Source organism: Alligator mississippiensis, chromosome 3 (genome assembly GCF_030867095.1).
Source record: "Alligator mississippiensis isolate rAllMis1 chromosome 3, rAllMis1, whole genome shotgun sequence".
Lineage (NCBI taxonomy): Eukaryota > Metazoa > Chordata > Crocodylia > Alligatoridae > Alligator > Alligator mississippiensis.
The window spans coordinates 240112991-240133998 of record NC_081826.1 but is presented as its reverse complement, the minus strand read 5'-3'; the positions used below and the strand labels follow the sequence as shown (position 1 = coordinate 240133998).

The following is a 21008-nucleotide window of genomic DNA, read 5'->3' as shown; positions in this document are numbered from 1 at the left end:
TGTTGCTTGTTTCCTTTAAAAAAGTGGGGTGGGTGGGAAGGGAAAGGTTAGCAATGTCTTTGCTCAAAAAGATTTGTAACTCCAGACGACGTATGCTCTCAAAGCTTAACACTTTGGGCTTATTCTACTTTTCCCTCAAAAGACTTGTAATAAGTAAAAGTGTCTGGTTGAATAAACATGAAATGCAAAAGACAATTGTAACTACATTAATTTCTGAACTACAGTAAGATCTTGAAAGTAAAAACAAAAATAAAGACATATTAGACAAAATATCTCTCTGAATAACTCTCATCATGTCAGTTTAGAAAAATCAAAATTTTCAACTCTGTTCTTCTACAACAGTTCACTTTTCCGTAACTAATTGTCAGCATCTCTGTATTAAGGCCTGCAAGAATGTGTATTATACACTGAAGGAATGAGAACAGCTCAGAATGCACATACTCTATTAAATGAAGATGCCAAGTTTTACAGCTGTATCATACTTAAAAAAAAACAAAAAAAAACTAAGTGACTAAAACCAGTTCAAAATTAAAAGTCTCTTTAAAATTAACCATCTGCGGGTGGCCTATAAAACACTCTATATAAAAGATGAAGTAAAGGTCTTTTCATGAAAACTGAGCATGAGTGAATTCAAAATGAAGTGCACTGAAAAAAATATCTCCTCAGTATCAAAGGGCCTTTCATGAGCACAATGGACTTCCATGAAAAACAATCTCTCTCTGCCTGTGGCCCACTCAGTTTCCTGATGGGATATCCACCCCATGAATACCTCTTCTAAACAAGACAAAAGATTGGCATGCATCTTCTAAAGTTGTATAAGGTGTTCCCAAGACATGAAACCTAATGCCCTGCCCATATACCTTAGGTCTTGGGATACTTTATCAAAGGTTTTATTGTAGTATTCTGATGCGTCTCATTCAATCCTACCTAATAGATTACAGCATTGTGAATTGTAAAGGCTTTACTGTTTTTAGTTTATCTGCTTCATTTAGAAGCCAGTTTTTAGGCTAATCTTTGACATCTGAATCTGGGTGCTAGCCAATAAAAAACAAACCATCAGTAGGTTAAAGCCTTCACAAGACTAGATATTTTAGTAATTTGTCCTAACACTGATAAAGGGATTAGGCAGATGAATTTCAGTGGACCTCCCTGTAGGTACTAGCCATGACAGCATCATTCAGTTCTTTTTAAACCTTTTATCCAAGTAAAATAAACAACAATGTATGCCTAAAATGGTATGTCTGTACTAAATAAAAAAAAACCTTTTGCATACTTTAGCTTACATGTTGTACTTGGCCAGTATTTTTAGATATTACAATCTCTTTACAAGATTTTTTAAAGATCCTTTGTGTTTATTCAATTATAATGTCTATTCCATTGCAAAAAATAGATTAAATAAAGTATTTAGGAATTAGGATACCAATTGCCACTCAACTTCTGCACATTTTCAGGTCTGGAATAAATCAATTTAATTACAAGCCTTCTGTCAAACTGTAGTCAAGAAAACAGGATTTCAACTATTCTAAAATTATGCCTAAAAATACAGTCCTAGCTTTTGATTTCCAGTGTTTTAATAATGAAATATCATTTTCAATTTGCTAAAGACGTGAAATCCTTACAAAATAGCTATATGGAATTGTGACAGAAAAACAATCATGTAAGGATTTCATAACTATAACTTTAAAATTATAAGTCACGTAATGTCACGGTACTGAACTGAATATAGGATTTTTTTAAAAGAATTTAACTGCTTTTAAACCAAGGACAAATATTTAACTCTACTTCCCAAATGAATAAGGAATGTACATTAGATAAAACACGTGAGCTGAATAAGTTGTGTTTACACAAACCTAGACTCTAACCCTATGGCTCTAACCTGGCTGGGCGGAGGTAAGGGAACATGGTCCAGCCCTGCGGTGGGGAAGAGAAGGGGGCATAGACTGGCCCCTAATCAGCTGCACAGGGGGAGGGGGAGAGGTCCAGCCATGTGGGGAGACAAGGGTGCTGCCCAGCCCTAATCTGACCACACACAGGAAAGTGGGATATGGGGGCATGGTTCACCCCAACCCCTAGCTTGGGATTTTGGCAGCAGTGAGGGGTGGTAATATTCACTGTCACTGCTTCCCGCCACCACATTTCCGAAGCTGTAGGAATCCCCACAGGCCAGATTCCAAGGCTCCACAGGCAGCATTTGGCCCACAGGCTGGCAGGTGAGCACCCCTGCCATCTACTAGGCAAAAGATAGGGCAGAGTGGCACCTTAGAGACTAAGTTTCAAGGAGATGTAAACTTTCATAAGCAACAGCCTACTTTGTCAGAAGTTAAAACTGCACAAGATTTTTGTACCCATGAAGACCTGATTTTATACCCAGAGCTTATATCCACATGAGTATCAGGAATAACCCCTCGCCCCCTTCAAAGAATGCTACAATTTTTAGCAAAACAATTACATAATGAATGTTTCTACAGTGTTTTGAAGATAAAAACACTACTTTAAGTGCTATTATGTTGTTATTGCATACAATGATATGTTAAGAAACCTGCCTGCTAAGAAAGTCACAAATCTAATTGATTTTATGGAAACGTATCTTATCATTTCTGAATTACAGGTGTCAGAGGACCTGCTTTAAATGATGAGTACTATGAGATCTCCAGGGAAAGACATTTAGTAGAATAATTCTTGCAGGTACTTTCCTTATTATGCTTCCCCCATGTAGGAACAAAAATATATTTTTTTGTTTTAGGAACTACAAGATGGAAAGAAAAAAAAAAGCAGTCAGGACGGTATGATACAGGAAGAATAGTATCAGAAACCTGCCAGGTGTCGGGACCCAGGGCAGCCGGCCAGCAGCTCTCCCTGACTCCCACCCGGGCAGATAAGGGTCCGGGGCCTTAGAAGGCCGTCAGGCGGGTACTTGTGACGCTTGGAGTGGAATTAATTAGGCGGACGCTTATCGGTTGCAAAGCAAGATTGTTTACTCACGTCAAGGTGGTGTAAGAAAGAGGTCAGAGATACTTAGTTAGTTACAGCTTAGAGATCGTCATTCAGTCGTTCTGCAGATATATATATACGGGCTGGCGGTCGGCTTATCGGGCATGCAGGGCAAGGGTATGCCAGGGAGTTCGCGGCAGGAAGACGCTGACAACTGATCAAATTGTCAGATTTACTCCAAGGTGTGGGCAGAGTTGTCTTCGACTTTGCGAAAAATGTAAGCGGGTTTTGGTTTTGTTTGTATGATAGCCAATTGTTTTTTGCCACATCATAAATCTAATTAGAATCGCCAATTATCTAGCGGTCTTTGTTAGGGTGTTATTTTCACAGGGTTACTCCTTGTTTTCTTTGACCAATTATAATGATTTAGATAAAGCAAAGAAGGCAAAAGTTTTTATCTCTGTTAGTGGCACAGCAATAAATTTCTTTTTGACATGCGCAGAAAAAAGCGGTTACTATCATTATTGTTAACCCTTAGTTAACCTTGTGCAGAAAAAACTGTTTTAAATGGTTATTACTTGTTTGTGATATGGGCACAACTTAATTTGGTTGTGACACCAGGCAGGAAAAATAAAGAAAATGCTCAATGATTAATAGGCAATTGAAAAGAAGGTTGTTAATGCTTCAGTACTGCTGCCTGATAAATATAGCCATTTATCCATAAAAGTTATTTCTCTGGGACAATCAACTAATTAAAAATTTTGGGTAGGATCTAAATGAAAAATCATAAAGAGATTCATCAAGTAATGATTTCAATAACTGGACTTATGCAAAATATGAGATTTTACAAGATATGGTTCTTGCTTATATGCTTTCAATTTAAAATATTCCTGGAACCTTCACTATTTGTGATAACCTGTAAGTTATTTTGGTGATGCAATTTGGCTTTGAGAATTTTCAGAGCTTGGAAAGAGATTAGATTAATATACCTTCAGCTTTATAATGCTTACTGTTCCATCTTATTTAATTAATAGTTTATTTTAGGTGAATGATTGATATAACATTTTTTCTTTTCCTTCTCACCCCCATTAGAGAAAAGCATCTTAATAATTTGTGTACTTAACAGTTATGACTTGTTGCCAAAGAGAAGGCCCAAGAGTTATTTAGTGTATATTGGGAAGAATTCCTTTTATTGAACCAGAGCTTGCTGTTACCTGCTATTTGCAGTTTTCATGAGGGAACGTTTTTGTTTCATAATTTAACTTTATGTTATTGTTTTAGCATCTTATACATATTTGTTTCTAAATTGTGTTCAAAAGAAAAGCTCCATAAAAATTAATTTGTCTTGATTTTTCACTTTCAACACTGAGAATGTTTTAACAAGTTTAAATCTAAACACACACTCTTAAAACAGAGTTTGTAAATCCACTTCTCAATACCCATCCTTTACAAAACAGAATAAATTTTTCAATGTTTCCGATTATAAATTGTGCCTGGACACTGGAGGGTTCTGATCAGTTACCTTTATTTTTCTGTTTACATCAAAGTTACATACTTGAAGCCAGAAAGGACCATTTCGGTCATTCAGTATATATCAGTCATCTCAGAGAATTTTACTATGAAATTCATAATGAGGCTATGATTTCTGGTTGACCTGACTCTCTTCTCAGTTCAGTGAAAAGTACATCAGTACAGTTAAGGTAGCTACTGACTAGGCTATATATAGGATTTTAGTACCATTATTCAAACCTTTCACAAGCAATAAAAAAATCACAAACGGTATACTAGAAGAAATTACTGACAGTTTGTAGATGCCCAGTCTTATGCAACAGGAAAATTGCAGACTATTAGTGCTGGGCTACATCTTGGACCTCTATAAGCAAAATCAAAATATAACTGCTTCTCTTATCTGTTCAGTACATTGTGACTACAGGCCACAATCAGAATTCACTGCAAATTTCCTAACAACTTTGCTTGAGATTTGGGGTGAAGGTTCAAAGACCTTGCTAATTTGCCTAATTAAGCATATACTCATAGACAACATAAGGTTGTAAAAGGCCCCACGGAGTCACCTAGTCCAATATTCTGCTCAAGGAAGCATCATCCTGACTAAACCATCCCAGTCAAGCATTTGTCTAATCTGCTTTTATAAATATCCAAAGATGGAGCTCTTACAACCTTTCATAACCACCCTTGTAGAGAGACAGTTCTCCCTAATATTCAATGTAAATTTCTTTTCCTGTAATTGTGTCTTGTCCTGTCCCACTGAAGCCACAAAATCTATCATCCTCCTCTTTATAACCACATTTCAAGATATCCATAGACTGCCATCATATTCCCCTCAATCTTTTCTTCTCTAGGCTAAATAACAGTTCTTCCAGTTTTTCCTTGGAAGTCATGTTTCCTAGGGGTGCCTGCCAGCTCTTAGTTTTCACTCCTATTTTGACTACAGAAACATAATAGAGCAGTTTTTCTGTTGCAAAGAACTCAGAAAAAAACCACAACTATGGATTTCTATTTCAAGTCTCTTGGTTTATCTTGTGAATCATGTTTGTACTCTTAACGGTGGGGCATGCTGTGGCACTCTAGAAAGGCTCTCAAGGCACCCCAGGATGCCCTCGCACCTTGGTTGAGAATCACCGTTCTAGCTTGTTGGTTACAGTACTCCCGGGAGGTAGAAAATATGTTGGGGGGGAACTGACACCAAGTTTCTACTACCTTAGGAAACTGTTATAAACACTAGGCTACTGTATAAGGAGAGTACTACTACCATCTCTTCCTCCACTGGCTGTGTTTGAAAAGAAATGAGTGACACCTGATCAGTTTTTGAAAGAAAGATTGTGGGCATCTACCTTGAGGAGAGGAGTTTAGGCTGAGAAACCTAAGTGAACAAAGCTGTGTCCCAGCATACTGGAGTAAAATGTCTAAGCTTGAGAAAATGGCAAGATTTCAGGCCAAGCCCTGTCCTCAGGCCACCTACTGGCTGACTCTAGAAGCCCCTGCTCGATGTGCTGATTTTTGGGGATCTCATTCTGATGAATCAACTCCTCCTGTGCAACATATATGGTACCTACTCTCCATACACAGGATTCTAGATTCCACTCCATGACCTTGTTCAATGTGACAATAGTCAACTTACAGCATTTAAGTATTTTTTAGGATCTACCAAGTTCTTCTTTGAAAACTGTCTCTAAAAAGCACTGCTACACAGTACTGTATTTGTCAGCTATTTCATTTGCAACCTGAACATATCTATCGAGTTCAGCTTGCACATGAAATTTAAAAAACCCAAAACAAAACAAACTATCAGTGCAGCAAACTCAGCCTGCAATCTGAAAATCAAAGCCTGCAATCTGAAAATCAAGTGGAGTTCCTTCTCTTTCTGCATCAGATCAGGAACAAATTAGGCCTTTACTGTTCCCTTTACAAAACTATTATCTTTGGGACATCATAAAGATGTAACTGCTTGGATGCCAATTCCGTTGATCATCTAGGAAGACTTGGATTCATTTTATTCTCCTTATAGGTATGGCAAGGACATAAGGTTATTAAAAATAAAACGCAGTTGTTGTATTTTCTCACAAACAACACACACCTTTTTTCCTCAAAATTAGCTCCCCAAAATTAGGATACCTATCTTTCGGCCTGGGGATGGAATCACCCTGCTTTGATTCTTACTCCATAGTACAGAAGCTGTGGGATTAGTTTAGGCAGCAAGAGTGATCAATTGACTTAATGACTCATTCTTCTTTACTCCAGAGGTGTTAAAGACTGTATCTCCTTTTTAATGGTCTTGACATTCCAGTAATCAACCTAACCTTTTTTAGTGAAATTTTGCTGTATGCAAGCTGCTCCTGGTCTCTCTATTTTACAGCTTCTTTAGTGCAAACTCTTTAGCAGTTTTCGGAATCATAGATCCAGCCACGAAGACAAGGCTTCAGTAGCAGCTAGGGAGTTTGCTTTAGTTATGAACAAAAGGGAGGTGGAGTCAGTTGAAGATTAGGATCTGTTCCTGCTCTAGGCAGCCCTAACTCTGGAAAAAGTATTTTTTGTTCATTCTACCTTTCAAAAAGGAGGTGCATATTATACTTGGGGTGTATATATGTAAAATGTTGGTAATTTGTTTTTAACCCTTAAGACAAGTAGAAATAGTACAATGTATATAATGCCATGGCTAAAAGAGTGCCATTTTTTCATAGTTATTTCTAAAGAGAACTATCACTTGCACTTGATTTCATGCTCTGCATAGTCCTTCCTGCTGTGCTAATTATAACAAAAAGGAGCTATATGACAAATGCTGAAACTTTATATTAGTTAATGAAAACATAGTAACTCAGGTATGATAAGAAAAGTTAAAATGGATAAAGGGACAAAGATGTTGGGACAGAAAAATGGCAAACCAAAGTGAAAGAGTGAACATAACTTCAGTGTAGGGCAATTATTTTGGCTGGTGGGCCACTTAACGAGTTTTGGTGAGTTATTGGAGGGCCACACACACAAAATCTTTCAGAAAATGTCACATAAAACAAGTTATAGCTAAAAAAAATATATAGTAAAAAAAAATCAAATGTTAATGTTTACATTTTTTTTTTTTTTAATTCTCCGGATTTATGGTTTTTTTTAGTAGTCCAGGGGTCAGCAACTCCTGGCACATGTGCCAGAGTATGGCACACTAGGCCATTTTGCTCAGCATGCCACAGCTGGCCTGGGTTCTGGGCAGCTGCTGCTGGCCATGCAGCCCAGGCTGCTCACAGCAGGTGGCCAGGAGGCTGCAAGCCCTGCTGCAAGGAGCATGGACTCCATGGCTGGTAGCAGCTGCCCAGAGCCCAGGCTGGCTGCAGCTGGGTGGCAACAAACAGCTACAGTAGGCTCCAGAGCCCCTGCTGGGCTCTGTGGTGTTAGCATCTACATAGGCACTTCGGGGCACCAGGCAGGGAAGGAGCCAAGGCAGCGTAAATCTGGCGCCTACCCCACCATCTGCCTGGAGGTGCACATGCAGCTGCTGCCAGCTCCCCTTAGCATGCCAAGCTGAGGCATGGGTCAAGGTTGGGATGTTTTTGGCATTACACCCAAAAAAGTTGCTCATCCCTGAAGTAGTGTATATAGAGGTGACTGCAAAACAGCTCAGAACTAAGTGGGGTGGGGCAGAGGGCAAGTGCAGCAGTTTACCTGGGCAGTGCAGCATGGGTGCAATCTGCCCCACACCAATCCACCCCACAGCTTCCCCTGTGGCACTGTGTATGGGGTTGAGCCTTGCCCGCTCCTGCCCAGGGCAGCCTGTGCTGTGCTCCCACCTGCACCTGCCCCACACCCACCAAATGCACCACCCCAGCACTAGCCAGTGTACAGTTTTTCCCAGAAGAACTGCCTTCCATGCATTTGGCTGCCCACAGGTGGCTGCTCATTGAGCCAGGTGGGCAGAGTGGGTGGAAGGTAGCTGAGAGCTGGAGCTGGACCAGGAGCCCTGCATGCTGGGGTAGGGCCTGCTCAGCTGCAACTTCTCCCCTGCCTAGCTAGGCATATAATGCCTGGCATGCTCCCCTATAGCTATCATCACTTCCCTATGCTACCTGCTGTCCAGAGCAGCGCAGCAGAGGCAGAGGGAGGAAGAGGAGGAGGGGGAGGAGGAGCCGCCGGAGGTGGAAGGAGCCAGGCATTACCCAGGTGGCTATACCAGCAGTAGCAGCAGCCCCGAAAGCTGTAAATGCTAGCCAGGGCCATGCCCTCGGCAGGCGTAGAGCAGGTTCAGGTAGGAGTGTAATGTAGGCTACTTTGGGCAGAAGCGGTTGGGGCATGGCCCCATACAGAGCACTGAGGTCCGCTATAGGCTGGATACAGTTAACTGGCAGGCCCTTGGGCTGTACACCCCTGGTGTAGAGTAATTTAAGGAATACTGTGGAAAATAAACCTGTCCACCAGAATGAATTCTGCATGATTACAAGCCACTGTAAATAAAGTTAAAAATCAAGTATAATAAAAGCTCTCTTATAAAAGGGTAAATGAACAATAACTTAAATTAACTGCAAAAATTAAAAATAAAGACAAATCAAATATACAGGCATTTCCCCCCTCTCTCTCACAAGCAGAACAATTACAATACAAAATTATTTAAAGTAATTCAGCTGCTATGTAGCACAACTGATTTCTCATGTCACACAATTTTCTAAAAGCTCTTTTGTTAGAAAGCTATAAGTGATTTACACATTTCTAGATCATAATTTTTTACACTGGTTTGTTTGTTTAGAATATATCTATATGCTGTGTACTATTATATTTATTCTCTGTGAGTTCACACAGAAAGCTCCATTTTCACATCACTTACAAAGACCAATGGTAACCTGAAAATTATTCCATTCTATTTTACCTCAGTATAACAACAATAAAATAGTCTTTTACAATTTAAAATTAACATCAAATACGGTTCTTTTCTTTTTTCTTTCTTTTTTTTTTTTTAACTCATCTCCATTTCTGAAATCGACATTTTACAGATACAAAATATCATCTAGTAACCACAGGGCTACTTTCCTTTGGCAGAAGTGCTTTGGGGCTGGTACAAAGCTCACAGCTGCAGGCGCTTCTAATTTGAGGGACTAGAATTATAAAGGAGAATCTCTAGTCCTTTTATTTGCGAAGGCAGCCTTGAAAATGACAAGAAGTGATAGAAAGTGCTAATGAAAGGAACAAACAGTCAGGCTCCACTTCTACAGTTAAAAGATTTCCCAACCCAAAATATCCACTTTTTTATGCATTCAAAAAATTAGTAATGCTTGACATATATCTGAAAGAATCATCTTTGTAACAACTCGAATTAGCACTGCATACTGGTGGGAAGAAATCAGCTAAGGGTGCAGGGCTGAGGTAAAGCTGAACAGGTGATAATGGCAGTTTTATGCACCTCCCAGCAGTGCTCATGCTGGTCTTCCCTAAATGTGTAATGCACCCTGTAGAACAACAGGGTGCATTACACTCACTCTTGGCCTTATCTCCCAGCAACTCAGGACTTAAAATATTTATAACATTGTGATGACATGAACTGGACTTTTCTGAGTATGTGCCAAAATTGTGCCAATGATATCAACAGCCTGGAAATGGCACCATGTAGAGGATTACAATTACTATATTCAACAGATTTTCAATATTATTGCTATCGTAGATTGTTGTTATCAAGGTTAGATCATTGTAAAGATTAAAGATGTTTTAATAAATCTTTTGTAAAAGCTGCAAGATGCTGATGACAAATATACTGCAAAGAGTTCTGGCAATCTGGCACGAGCAACCTTATGATGATCTGTAGTTCAGAGAATGCTTAATTCAGTTTTTAGCTACATAACTGTCAGGGGAAAAATACACACATACACACACACTTCAAGTATTATTTCTTTGTGTGCAGATCTTAAAAGTTTATCATCTTTATTCAGGAAGCTGTTTTGTGAGCAACAGAAAATCTTCCTCGTTAAAACTGTACACAATTGTAAACCACAGATCATCGAAGATGCCCTTCTGAAGCCACAAAAACACAAGCATTACTGTTAAAACTGCAATGTTAACCCATGATGGTATGTGAAATACCAGCTTGTTTATAACCAATACTTGAAACAAAAAATTGCTGTTGGCATACCTGTGGATAAACATTGTTTACAGTGAACTGTTCACACTGCATAATTCATCCAAGCATCTCCAAGTATTTTACAAATATTAATGTGAAGTAAGCATGAAATGGAAACTAATGTGTGGAATTCCCTGATTTGCCCAAGGTTACATGGAAATCAGAAGGCACTGATGCTACCTAGTAATAAATTCAGAGCTTCCACATGAAATGTTATTTTCTATGAAAGCATGTTAATTTACCTATTTTTCATGGGATATTTTAGCAGAAATACTGCCCTGAAATACATTTCAAAATGTATTCATCTTAGGCCACATACAAGCATTCAAATGAACCACATGAAGTCTCATGGTTTTGTTCTCCTGGAAGAAAAAACTACAGGGAGATCGCTGTACTATGTTACAGGAACCAAGCAGGTGCCATGCAGATAATCTGTGCTTCCAATGGCAAAGCCAACATCAGGCCACTGCCTCAAACCTGGGGCCTCAGCCTGACCAACACAGCCACTTATCCCAGTCTGCCATCCTACAGCTGACCACTCATGCTGGTCAAGGCTGTCCTAGTCCTTTGCCTACTCACTGGCACTGAAGAAGCCAGCTAGGGATCAACTGACCCGCTTCCTCCCCCACGTAAACCCCTGACTTAGAACAGGAAGTGTCTGGGTAACAAGGCTCTACCTGATTCCAGACTGCTTTGCTGTTCCCTCTGGTTGTGTTCCGACTCTGTTCTCTGCTTGATCTCTTAGTTTCTGGCTTGCCTTCCAACTCTGCTTTCTGCTTGATCTCCTGGCTTCTTGACACAGATTGTGTCCTCCTTCTCTCCCAGCCCCCTCTTTGCCTGATCTCGCAGCTTCTGCTTGTTCCTAGCCCTCGCTCTCAGACTGAGCTCCTGGTTTCCTAATCCAGCTTTGTCCTTGGACACTGCTTCCTCCTCTTGACCTTGGTTGGCATCTCTATCCCCGAGTGGCTCCCACACCTTGCCACCCACAACCTGGCCTGACAGTGAGGGGGCCCTTGTGCACATATCCCAGTGTGCTTTGCAGGATCCTCTGCCTGCCAGAGGGCTGACAGCAGCTGAGTATGTAGGGAAGCACTGATGGACTGGCTGCCCGAGGGGACCACACTCACCTGGGGAACTCCTGCTCACAATCTCTTCTTCCTTCCTTCCTGCTGTGAGACTTAGAGAGGAGACCTAGAGCATATTTCCTCTCCTGTCAGTTGCACATGTGTCAATTGCTGGGTGAAGAGGTCTGGGTCTGAGTTTGGATCCAGGTCTCTGTATCAGGGTCTAGGGGTCTTGTTCATGTGTAGGCAACATGCCTGCCTTGGCAATCTGTACCTCCCTGCAACTCTAGAGCACAGGGTAGAGCTGATAAAGAGACTAGGTTTTCTTGGCCCTAAGGCAGTCAGAGCAAGGGGTTTGCTTTGTCTTTGGGCTGGAGCAGTGGAGTCCAGATAGACTGCCTCCCTGGTGCAGATGGGGAGGCTGAAGCAATGCACAGAGAACCTGGAGAACAGCACTGTGGCTGCTATCAGAAAGGTAAATGTACATACATTAGTACTCCAAGGAGGAATTTGCCTAGGAGCCATTTCTACTGCATTGCAGTTGGGTTAATTTTCTCCTACAGCTGCCATTTTTGCTCTGGGAGAAACTGTGAACATTTGTATATTTAAGGTACATACATACATTTGGGGAAGTTAGGGGAAGGTTAGATTGAGTTAAAATGGTCACCCAATCTAAGGTAAATCAGGATCGGACACTAGCAGGGGAGCTTGGAGGAATCGTGGGGGCAAGTGGGGTCTGCAGGGAGGTGGGGGGAGATTGGGGTGCAAGCAGAAACCACAAGTTGGTGGGAAAGTGGAGTCTGCAGGTGGCTGGAGGGGGGGGAGACAGGGTCCACAGGAGAGACTGGAGGGGCTAGTAGAGTCCATAGAAAGGGTTGGGAGGGATCGGAAAGTATATGGGATCTGCACGGGAGACTGGGGGGGTTAGAGTCTGAAGTGGAGTTGGTGGGATTTGGGGGCCAAGTGGGTTTGTGGGGGAGATCAGGAGAATTGAGAGAACAAGTGCAATTCCCCCCAGTAGAAATGTTGATGCTTGTACATAGCCTTAGATAGTCATCTGCCACGGTAAACTTATTTTCTTATTGTATTAAGAAAAAGAATGGCTTACTTATAATTCAACATTTATAATGTCTCCTACTTTTCATACAGTAAGTAACACTTTTTAAAAAAGAAAACCTCTCCTCAGCCCAGCCACTGTGCCTAAGGGATGAGACCACATGTTCTCTCTGTTTCTCTCTCACAATAGTTGGATCACTTTCAAGAGTTGTGCAGATTTCAGATATTAAAACATTTTTGCAGAGGAAAGCAAATAAAAAGTTAACTGATGTTTTCATATACAAAATGAAAAGTAATGAAGACCAAATAAGTGAAATAACTTTCAAGATTATAAGATACCACCATGAAGAGGAAGGAAAACAAACAAACAAACAAACAAAATTACTCTTAGCAGTAATTTGGACAATCAAAATACATTTTAAATAATTTACCTAATAGAATTTTTCTTTATTTTTTCATCAATGTCACTGAGGATTTGCTGAAACTCCACATCACCAGGAACACTATTGAACAAACAATCTAAATTTGAAGAATCAAGAGAATATTTGCCTCTCCACTCCATTTCCAGATCCTGAAATAAACGGTAAAAGAGCAGACATAAACAGGTTTTTAAATATTTTAATTATTTTACTTTAAACACAAAGGTTTTTCATTTTCTGAAGTTGTTATGCTAAGATTAATAAGAAAGATGTATTTATAATGGGTATACTGAATACATAATATGTATATTTACATGGAGTACTGTAAGTAAGCAAAGGTGCATTAAATTGTAGTATTTTGTGCTTTAGACAAAAATGTTTTCAATTAATATTTTGTTTATTAATGGTAACAATCACTCTCTATAAACAATGTTGTGATTTAAAAGAAAGTCCCTATTATGTTAATAGATATCCCAGAATTGTGTTGTAATTAACATGTTAACTCAGAATTTCAAGGAAAAAAAATATTTATTTTAGTAAGTTTTGTATTTCTACAATGGTGACCAATCCTACATGCATACGATCCTTTATCCAATAAATTCAGAGTATTTTATGGTAGTACCTATTTGCTGCTGTGCAAGTATGTCTGATTTTAAGCTTATGGATGCAATAAAAAAGAAGTCATGTTATTAGATATACAAAAGTGACTAAAATAATGTTCCGTTTTTTTATTTTTGTGCTTCACTCCATATATCCCCACCCACTGACTCATTCACATACAATCAACAGGGCTGGTCCAACCATTGGGCAAACCACTGAGGTCACTTAGGGCATAGTTTCTCAACCCGTGGTATCCATAACCCTGGGGGTACGTGAGACACAGGCAGGGGGTATACGGGCACAGAAAACCCCCAAAGCAAGGGGGTGCTGCCACTCCCCCTGCTGCCACCAGGTTCATGTCCAGTTGCTCGCCCTCACCCCCAAGCCAGCCAGAGGCTGTTGCAGGAGGGGGAGGGCGGGCACACAGATACCCACGCATGCCCCATGATAAGCAAGTTTTCTTTCTTTTTTATCTTTCCGGGGCTTTGGGGGGATGGGCAGACCGAGACCCCTAGAGTGCAGGAGGGGCAAGGTACTGCCCCGTTCCCTTCTGCACTGTGGGGACTGGCCCCGCCCAGGGACCAGTTAACTGCGGGCAGGAGGGCTGGCCTTGGCACCGGGCTCTTCCTGGAGCTCAGGGCAGGCTGTGGTGATGGGAGAGGGGCTGCTGCCTGACCCCCCAGTGCCACTGCTGCCGAACATGGGGAAAAGCCCTGTGCTGCCGCCAGCCCCGCCTGTAGCCAGCCTGGGCTCTGGGGCATCTGCAGCAGGCAGCAGTCAGGCTGCAAGCAGCTGCATCGGGTTCCACAGCCCCAGCATCAGCTCCATGCCAACAACTGCATGTGCACCGCAAAGCAGAGGGCAGGTTTATCCCCAATCTCTGCTCTGAGGCGTGCGTGTAGTTGCCGCCAGCACGGAGCTGATGCCAGGGCTGCAGAGCCTGGTGCAGCTGTTTGCAGCCTGTTTCCTGCAGCTACACCAGAGCCCTGCTGGCTACAAACAGCTGTGCTTGGCTCCTTAACCCCATCATCAGCTCCCTGCTGGCGGTGACTGTATGTGTGCCTCAGAGCAGAGAGCAGGGATAAACCTGCTCTCTGCTTTGAGGTGCACGTGCAGTCACTGGCATGGAGCTGATGCTGGGGCTGCAGAGCCTGGTGCAGCTGTTTGCAGCCTCCCTGCTGCAGCTGCCCAGAGCCCAGGCTGGATACAGGCGGTGCCAGTGGCAGCACAGGGCTTTTCTGGGCTGCGCTGCCTCAGGGTCCCCCTTCTCCCCCCCGTCGGCTTGGAGCCGCAGGATGCTGGAGCCTGAAGCAGCTCCTTTGCAGCCTCCTGGCTGTAGCCAGCCCAGGCTCTGGCTAGCTGCTGCCAGCCACAGAGCCCGGGCTGCTTGCAGCTGGGCTTGCAGCCGCCCAGCTGCCTGCTGGGAACAACCCGGGCTCCATGGCTGGCAGTGGAGTGCCAAGCAAAATGGCCTCGCGTGCCATACTCATTAGCATAGTGTGAACATCCTCCTAATTTGCTGATTAGTGTTTCTGCTCCTTATTGTGTTATTAAGGCCCAAAATATTTGTAAGCTTTGCGGCGAAGGCTAATCAGCGCATTGGAAACTATTTCCAGGCTTGCGCCGGGCTGGGCACAGCGAGCATGATGGAAAACCTGATTGCCTGGTTAGTTTCATGCCTTGATCTGGGAATGGAGGGCTGCTGGGTCAGCTGGGGCTTTGCTGTGGGCTTGGAAACAACATCCCCCACAGCCCCCAAAGAGCTCTTGGAGCTAAAATGAGGCCACACTCTGCATCTCAAGTAGACTGTAGGCCAGTCTCCCCTGGGAAGTGCTCAGTGCCCTCACATGTGAGTTAGTTGCAACAGGACAAAGCCCTGGGAACAGACTGTGGGGAGTAGTTCTGTGCCAGGCCCCCAGGAATGGCTTTCACCGGGACCTTATAGGCCTATCTGGTCGCTGCACTCTGCTTAGCTTTGTTCTGCTGCAAATGGATCTTCAAATTTTTTGCCATACTTTTGAGAGGAGAAAGGGGTGAGAGAGACAGACAGACAAGGATATAGGGCAAGAGACAGCGAGCGAGATGGGGGGGTGGAGGGTGAAGAGAGAGAGGGAAGCAGGGAGAGAGAGAAGACAGGTAGCAACCGTAATTGTGGTGCAGGCAGGTGGTGTCGGCTGCTTCCGGGGCTGCTGTAGCAGGGGCACGCATGCCCCAGGGGTTGCCAACCCCTGTTCTACAGACTTACCTCACCACGCTGTGGCCTCTGCTTCTCCCCATCACCCCAACCCCTGCTGCAGTGGCCCCAGAAGCAGCTGACACCACCTGCCTGCTCCACAATTATGGTTGCTACTTGTCCCCTCTCTTCACTCTCCCCCTTCCCTGCCTCACTCTCTCTCTCTCGTGCTATATCCTTTTCTGTCTCTCTCTCTTCACCCTCTTCTCCTCTCTCTCTCTCACGCTTTCCTCCTCTCAAAACTATGGCAAAAAATTTGGCACGCCCTGCACTGCGCAGCACTTTAAATTCCCCAACAATAATTTAGTGTGCCACGCTTTGCGCGACACTGGGTTCAGCCCTCCTAGCTTTAGCCAACATCACCTCTAGCCCAGGTACATTCTTGAACACCCCTGGTGTAAAAGGTAGCATCCCTACCCACAGCAGATCAGACATCTGTCATATCACAGCCTTATATACACAGCCATTCTTCCAACATATGGCACACATTAGTCTGTAAATATAAAATCCCCTGGAAAAATTGAGTGTTGGGGTATTTATTAAAATTTTCAGAAGTTAGGGGGTACTTGCTACTGAAAAGGTTGAGAACCACTGGCTTAGGGCACCAAAATTTGAAAGGTGCCAAAATTATATGCAGAATGAAACAGGAACATCATTATAAATAACAGCCCTGGCTGGCTATGGCTCTACCTTAAGCCAAGACCTTTGTTTCAGTAACGGGAGAAAGACCTCTGAAAAGATCTCAGAGGAAAGACCACTAGAATCATGACTCCTACCTTTTGGGCACTGAGGTACACAGTTCACCTACAGTGCCAATTACCCTTGGACCGGGCAACAACCTACTTTCTCTCTGATCTCTGTTTTCAATAAACTACTATTATATGCACACGTGCATGCGTGCATGCATGCCACAGGGAAGAACAAACATGAGAATTTCCCCATAAACAATATATTGGATAGCCAATTATTGCAAATGGAAAACGTAAATATAACATATTCACACAAAAATTGTGATAACATAACGCATGTAGTATATAGTATTCACTTGTTCTTAAAAAAAGATATTGTTTCCTGTAGCAAGAGCAATATTGGTTAAGATGATCTTAGTTTTGTAGACAACAAGTTATACAATATGAAAGGGGAAGCGGCATATATGAATTCCCACATAAAAAACAAATAAACCACAAATCTGAAAAATCATAGTCTTGGCAGGATACATATTGTGAGACAAAAGTGGTATATCTAAAAAGTGTTACCATAGTAACTGTTTTTGTACGAGTGCTGACTCTTCACATTCACACTTGTAAATCTGTCCTCTGGCACTGATGAACTTTCCAGAAAAGCAATGCATGAATGCCTCTTCACTGAATATTCAGATCCAAGGCTATCAATAGTAGCGTAACTCCCTAAAACACTTCAGTTCCTTCTCCTAAACCCTGGAGTCCTATGGGATTACAACCAAGAACCAATGAAAAGGTAGCCAGGCAGGATTAATATTTGGAGGCAACAAATATAAACCATATTTACTACTTCACTTTCTTCTTAAAGAAGGCCCTCTTCTATCCCAAAAAGACTTAAGAATTTCTAATGGAACAGAGATTGAAGAACTGCCCTCTCAAAAAAAGCAGATCTAAAGTCAAGAGAACAGTGCTAGTCAAACATTAGTGCAAATCTCCAGGTAAAATCCTTGCAGATCTCCTTAGCAGAAACATTACCTCTGATGCTACCTCAGTTTCTCTGTCCAGAATGAATCATTAGACCTTCAAGTTCTCTCATCCAACCTAACCTTTAACAAGTCTTAATCACAGAATGTTAGAAAGTTTGGGTTGGAAGGGACCTCAGGAGCTCATCTAGTCTAACCTCCTGCTCAAAGCAGGACCATCCCCAACTAGAGTATCCCAGCCAAGGCATTGTCTAGCCAGATCTTGAACACCTCCAAGTATGGAGATTCTACCACCTCTCTGGGTAACCTGTTCCAGGGTTTTACTACCCTCCCAGTGAAAAAATTCTTCCTAATATCTAACCTAAACTTCCCTTGCTGCAACTTGAGACCATTGCTCCTTGTTCTGTCATCTGCCACCACTGACAACAGTCTAGCTCCATTCTCTTTCAATGCCCCTTCAGGTAGTTGAAGGCTGCTATTAAGTCCCCTCTCATTCTCCTTTCCTAGACTAAATAGCCCATTTCATTCAGTCTTTCCTCATAAGTCATGTTCCCCAACCCGCTCACCATTTTTGTCACCCTCTGCTGGACTCTTTCCAACTTGTCCACATCCTGTCCGGGGGGGGGGGAGGGGGGGCGCAAAACTGGGTACAGGACTCTACATGTGGCCCCACCATTGCTGAATAGAGTGGGAGGGGGAAATCACTTCCCTTGCCCTACTAGCAACACACCTACTAATGCAGCCCAGGATGCCATTAGCGTTCTTGGCAACAAGGAGACACTCCTGGCTCAAATTCAGCTTATTGTCTACTGTCACCCCCAGGTTATTTTCTGCAGAGTTGCTGCCCAGCCAGTCAGCCCCAGCCTGTAATGGTGCATGGGATTGTTCCATCCTAAGTGTAGGGCTTTGTACTTGTCCTTGGTTGAACCTCATGAGATTCCTTTTGGCCCAATCCTCCAATTTGTCTAGGTCACTCTGAATCCCAGCCCTACCCTCCAATGTATCTACTACTCCACCCAGCTTGGTGTCATCTGTAAACTTGCTGAGGGTGCACTCTATGCCATTTTCCAGATTGTTCATGAAGACATTGAACAAAACTGGCCCCAGGACCGACCTCTGGGGCACTGCACTTGATACCAGCTGCCAACTAGACAACAAGCCATTGATTACTACTCTGAGCCCAAAGCTCCAGCCAATTTTCTTTCCACCTTACAATCCATTCATCCATCATACTTCCTTAGCTTGCCTGCGAGAATGTTGTGGGAGAAGGACTGTACCAAAAGCCTTGCTTAAAAAAACAAACAAAAGGTACACCACATGCGCCAGTCTCTCCGCATTCACAGAGCCAGTCACCTCATCACAGAAGACAATCAGGTTGGACTTTAAGACCCTGAGAGACAGTACAGGGACACAGCACTTCCTTTAAACTAATCGATTAAAAAGTCTAAGGATCTTCTTCAATATTATAGTCCTCTGAAAATTAGAACTGAAGACCTTTTTTGACATCTCAAGAATATTGGACCTTTTAGCTGAAACCACTTTGGGCAAAAATGTAGAGCACGGACATATTTTCTATGGTGCATAATCAGTCAACTTTCGAGGCTATCTTCATCCTGCCTCCCTGTTGACAGTACTGCTACCACCCAATGCCTTCCCACTTGTTCCCAATGCTGCCCAAGCCCAGCAATTACACAGCGTAGATGGTTTAGAGGAATCCTGAGCATGTGCTCTAGTGCTATCCTCAACCTCTCTTACAGAAAATGCTCAGGATCCTTATAAGCCATCTATACTACCTTGGTAACTCAAAGCAGGAGTTCATCAGACTAGGTCCAGAGCTTAGCAGGGAGGGAGTATAGAAATGGCCTAAGTTTATTACTTATGAACACTTTTTTTTCTAGATGTTACTGCAATTAAAAATGCCACCTTTTCACGGCAAAATAAAAAGTACTCTCTGGAACACTGCATACATTACCTTTAACTGAACTACGACACTGATACAAGTTCTACAACCAGTGGAAAGACATCAAATTAGTCCTTTAAAGAAACCTGAGATGGTGGGATCATTGAGAACAGAAGCATCTATTCTGGACAGAACTGAGTTAGTCTACATCTCTGCAAAGCAGGCAAATCATACTGTCATTATCCCATTATTAAATAAGAATGTGAAATAATGGCAATTATGAGGTAAAATTATGTATTCCTGAATCAAAATTTGGCTACACAGTTAGATGACATTGTCACAACCCAATGATTTTAGTGCCTCGGCACGGTGGAATTTTCCCGCCACATGAGAGTCTCTGTGCACAGCAAAAGTTTTCTGTTGCAATAGAAAACTCCGGTGCAAGAGAGTTCCCGCCATTCGTATGCAAATTTGTGTCCCACTATTGGCCAGTTCTAAATTATTCCTACATGGTGGCTAGCGATTGGCTTGCTGGCCGTATAAAATTCTGTGCAACTTCTGCCCAAGTCGGAGAACTTTGAGCACGCTGCAGAGTGACTTTGAAGATTCCTAACTCGTGGCTGAGCTAATCGATAGCCGGATCAACTATCGATTTTTCTCCCCGTTGCCAAGTGCCATCCCTCGACGTACCCTTTTTCCTGCATGCCCAGTTCATTTATGGATTCGCTGGCCTGAGTCTTGCCAGCTGGAGCAACTCGTGTAATTATTTAAGCGATCGGACCACCTGCGTCGCGGCTACTAGCGGTGTAAGTAAAGCTTTTTTGCAACCAATACGTTTTGTCTGCCTCTCCATTCACCAGCCCGCCCAACAACCGAGCAATTTCTAGATCACCTCAAGTCGGCTCCGGCCGTCTGAGACATGGCGATGAGGATGGGATTTAAGGGCACAGTGATGGAGACAAACCTAATTGGGTGCTGCCCTTGGCGCACTGGGATCCGCCACGTGGAAAATGCAAACGATCTATGGGCGCATATCGCCTACCACCAGGCGGTAGAAGGGCATGAACAAAATATTGACGGCTACTTCTCTGTAAAGAAAGAAGAAGCAGTCATAAAAGAGTGGAGAACAAAGCTATCCCTTGGGGAGTTCGGGTGTATAATGGGGAGCGACCGGATCTACTATCGACCCCCGGAGGAAACATCGGCCATATCCCTAGCCGGGGTGAAGGCGTGGAAGGCAGAAAAGCTTCCCCCACTCAGGAGTTTGCTTAATGCACCCGATACCTGAGGGAAGGAGGGGAACCCACCCCAACGGACTGGTTCAACTGACTGGATTTGGTGCCTGGGTCGCGGGGTCATGAGCTTCTCGTTCAGCTCCGGGAGGACCTGGAGACCAAGGGCCGTCACGTGCCCAGATGGGGTTTAACCAAGTGGAAAAAGGGAAAAATGATGAATGTGTTGTTCCATTCAGTAGCGGGTCTACTAAGGGAATATGCAAATTTAGAGGTTCAACTGCATACGGCGGGCAAGGAGTCG

At 43.0% G+C, this 21008-nt stretch overlaps 1 protein-coding gene across 14 annotated transcripts in view; it reads right to left on the bottom strand.

Annotated features, from left to right (window-relative positions):
- The window catches only part of KIAA0825 (KIAA0825 ortholog), a 426905-nt gene that overhangs the window by 341305 nt on the left and 64592 nt on the right, over window positions 1-21008 (bottom strand). For 13 of the 14 annotated variants that reach the window (XR_009461085.1, XR_009461086.1, XR_002089181.2 and 10 more), the window contains one exon: window positions 13089-13228. The exons of the other annotated variant lie outside the window; for it this stretch is intronic. Coding sequence is in view for 10 of the 13 variants with exons in the window: in XM_019483483.2 (XP_019339028.2) it covers window positions 13089-13228 (140 nt within the window). In the remaining 3 variants the exon portion in view is untranslated. The remainder of the gene's footprint in view (window positions 1-13088; window positions 13229-21008) is intronic. 14 annotated transcript variants of the gene reach the window in all.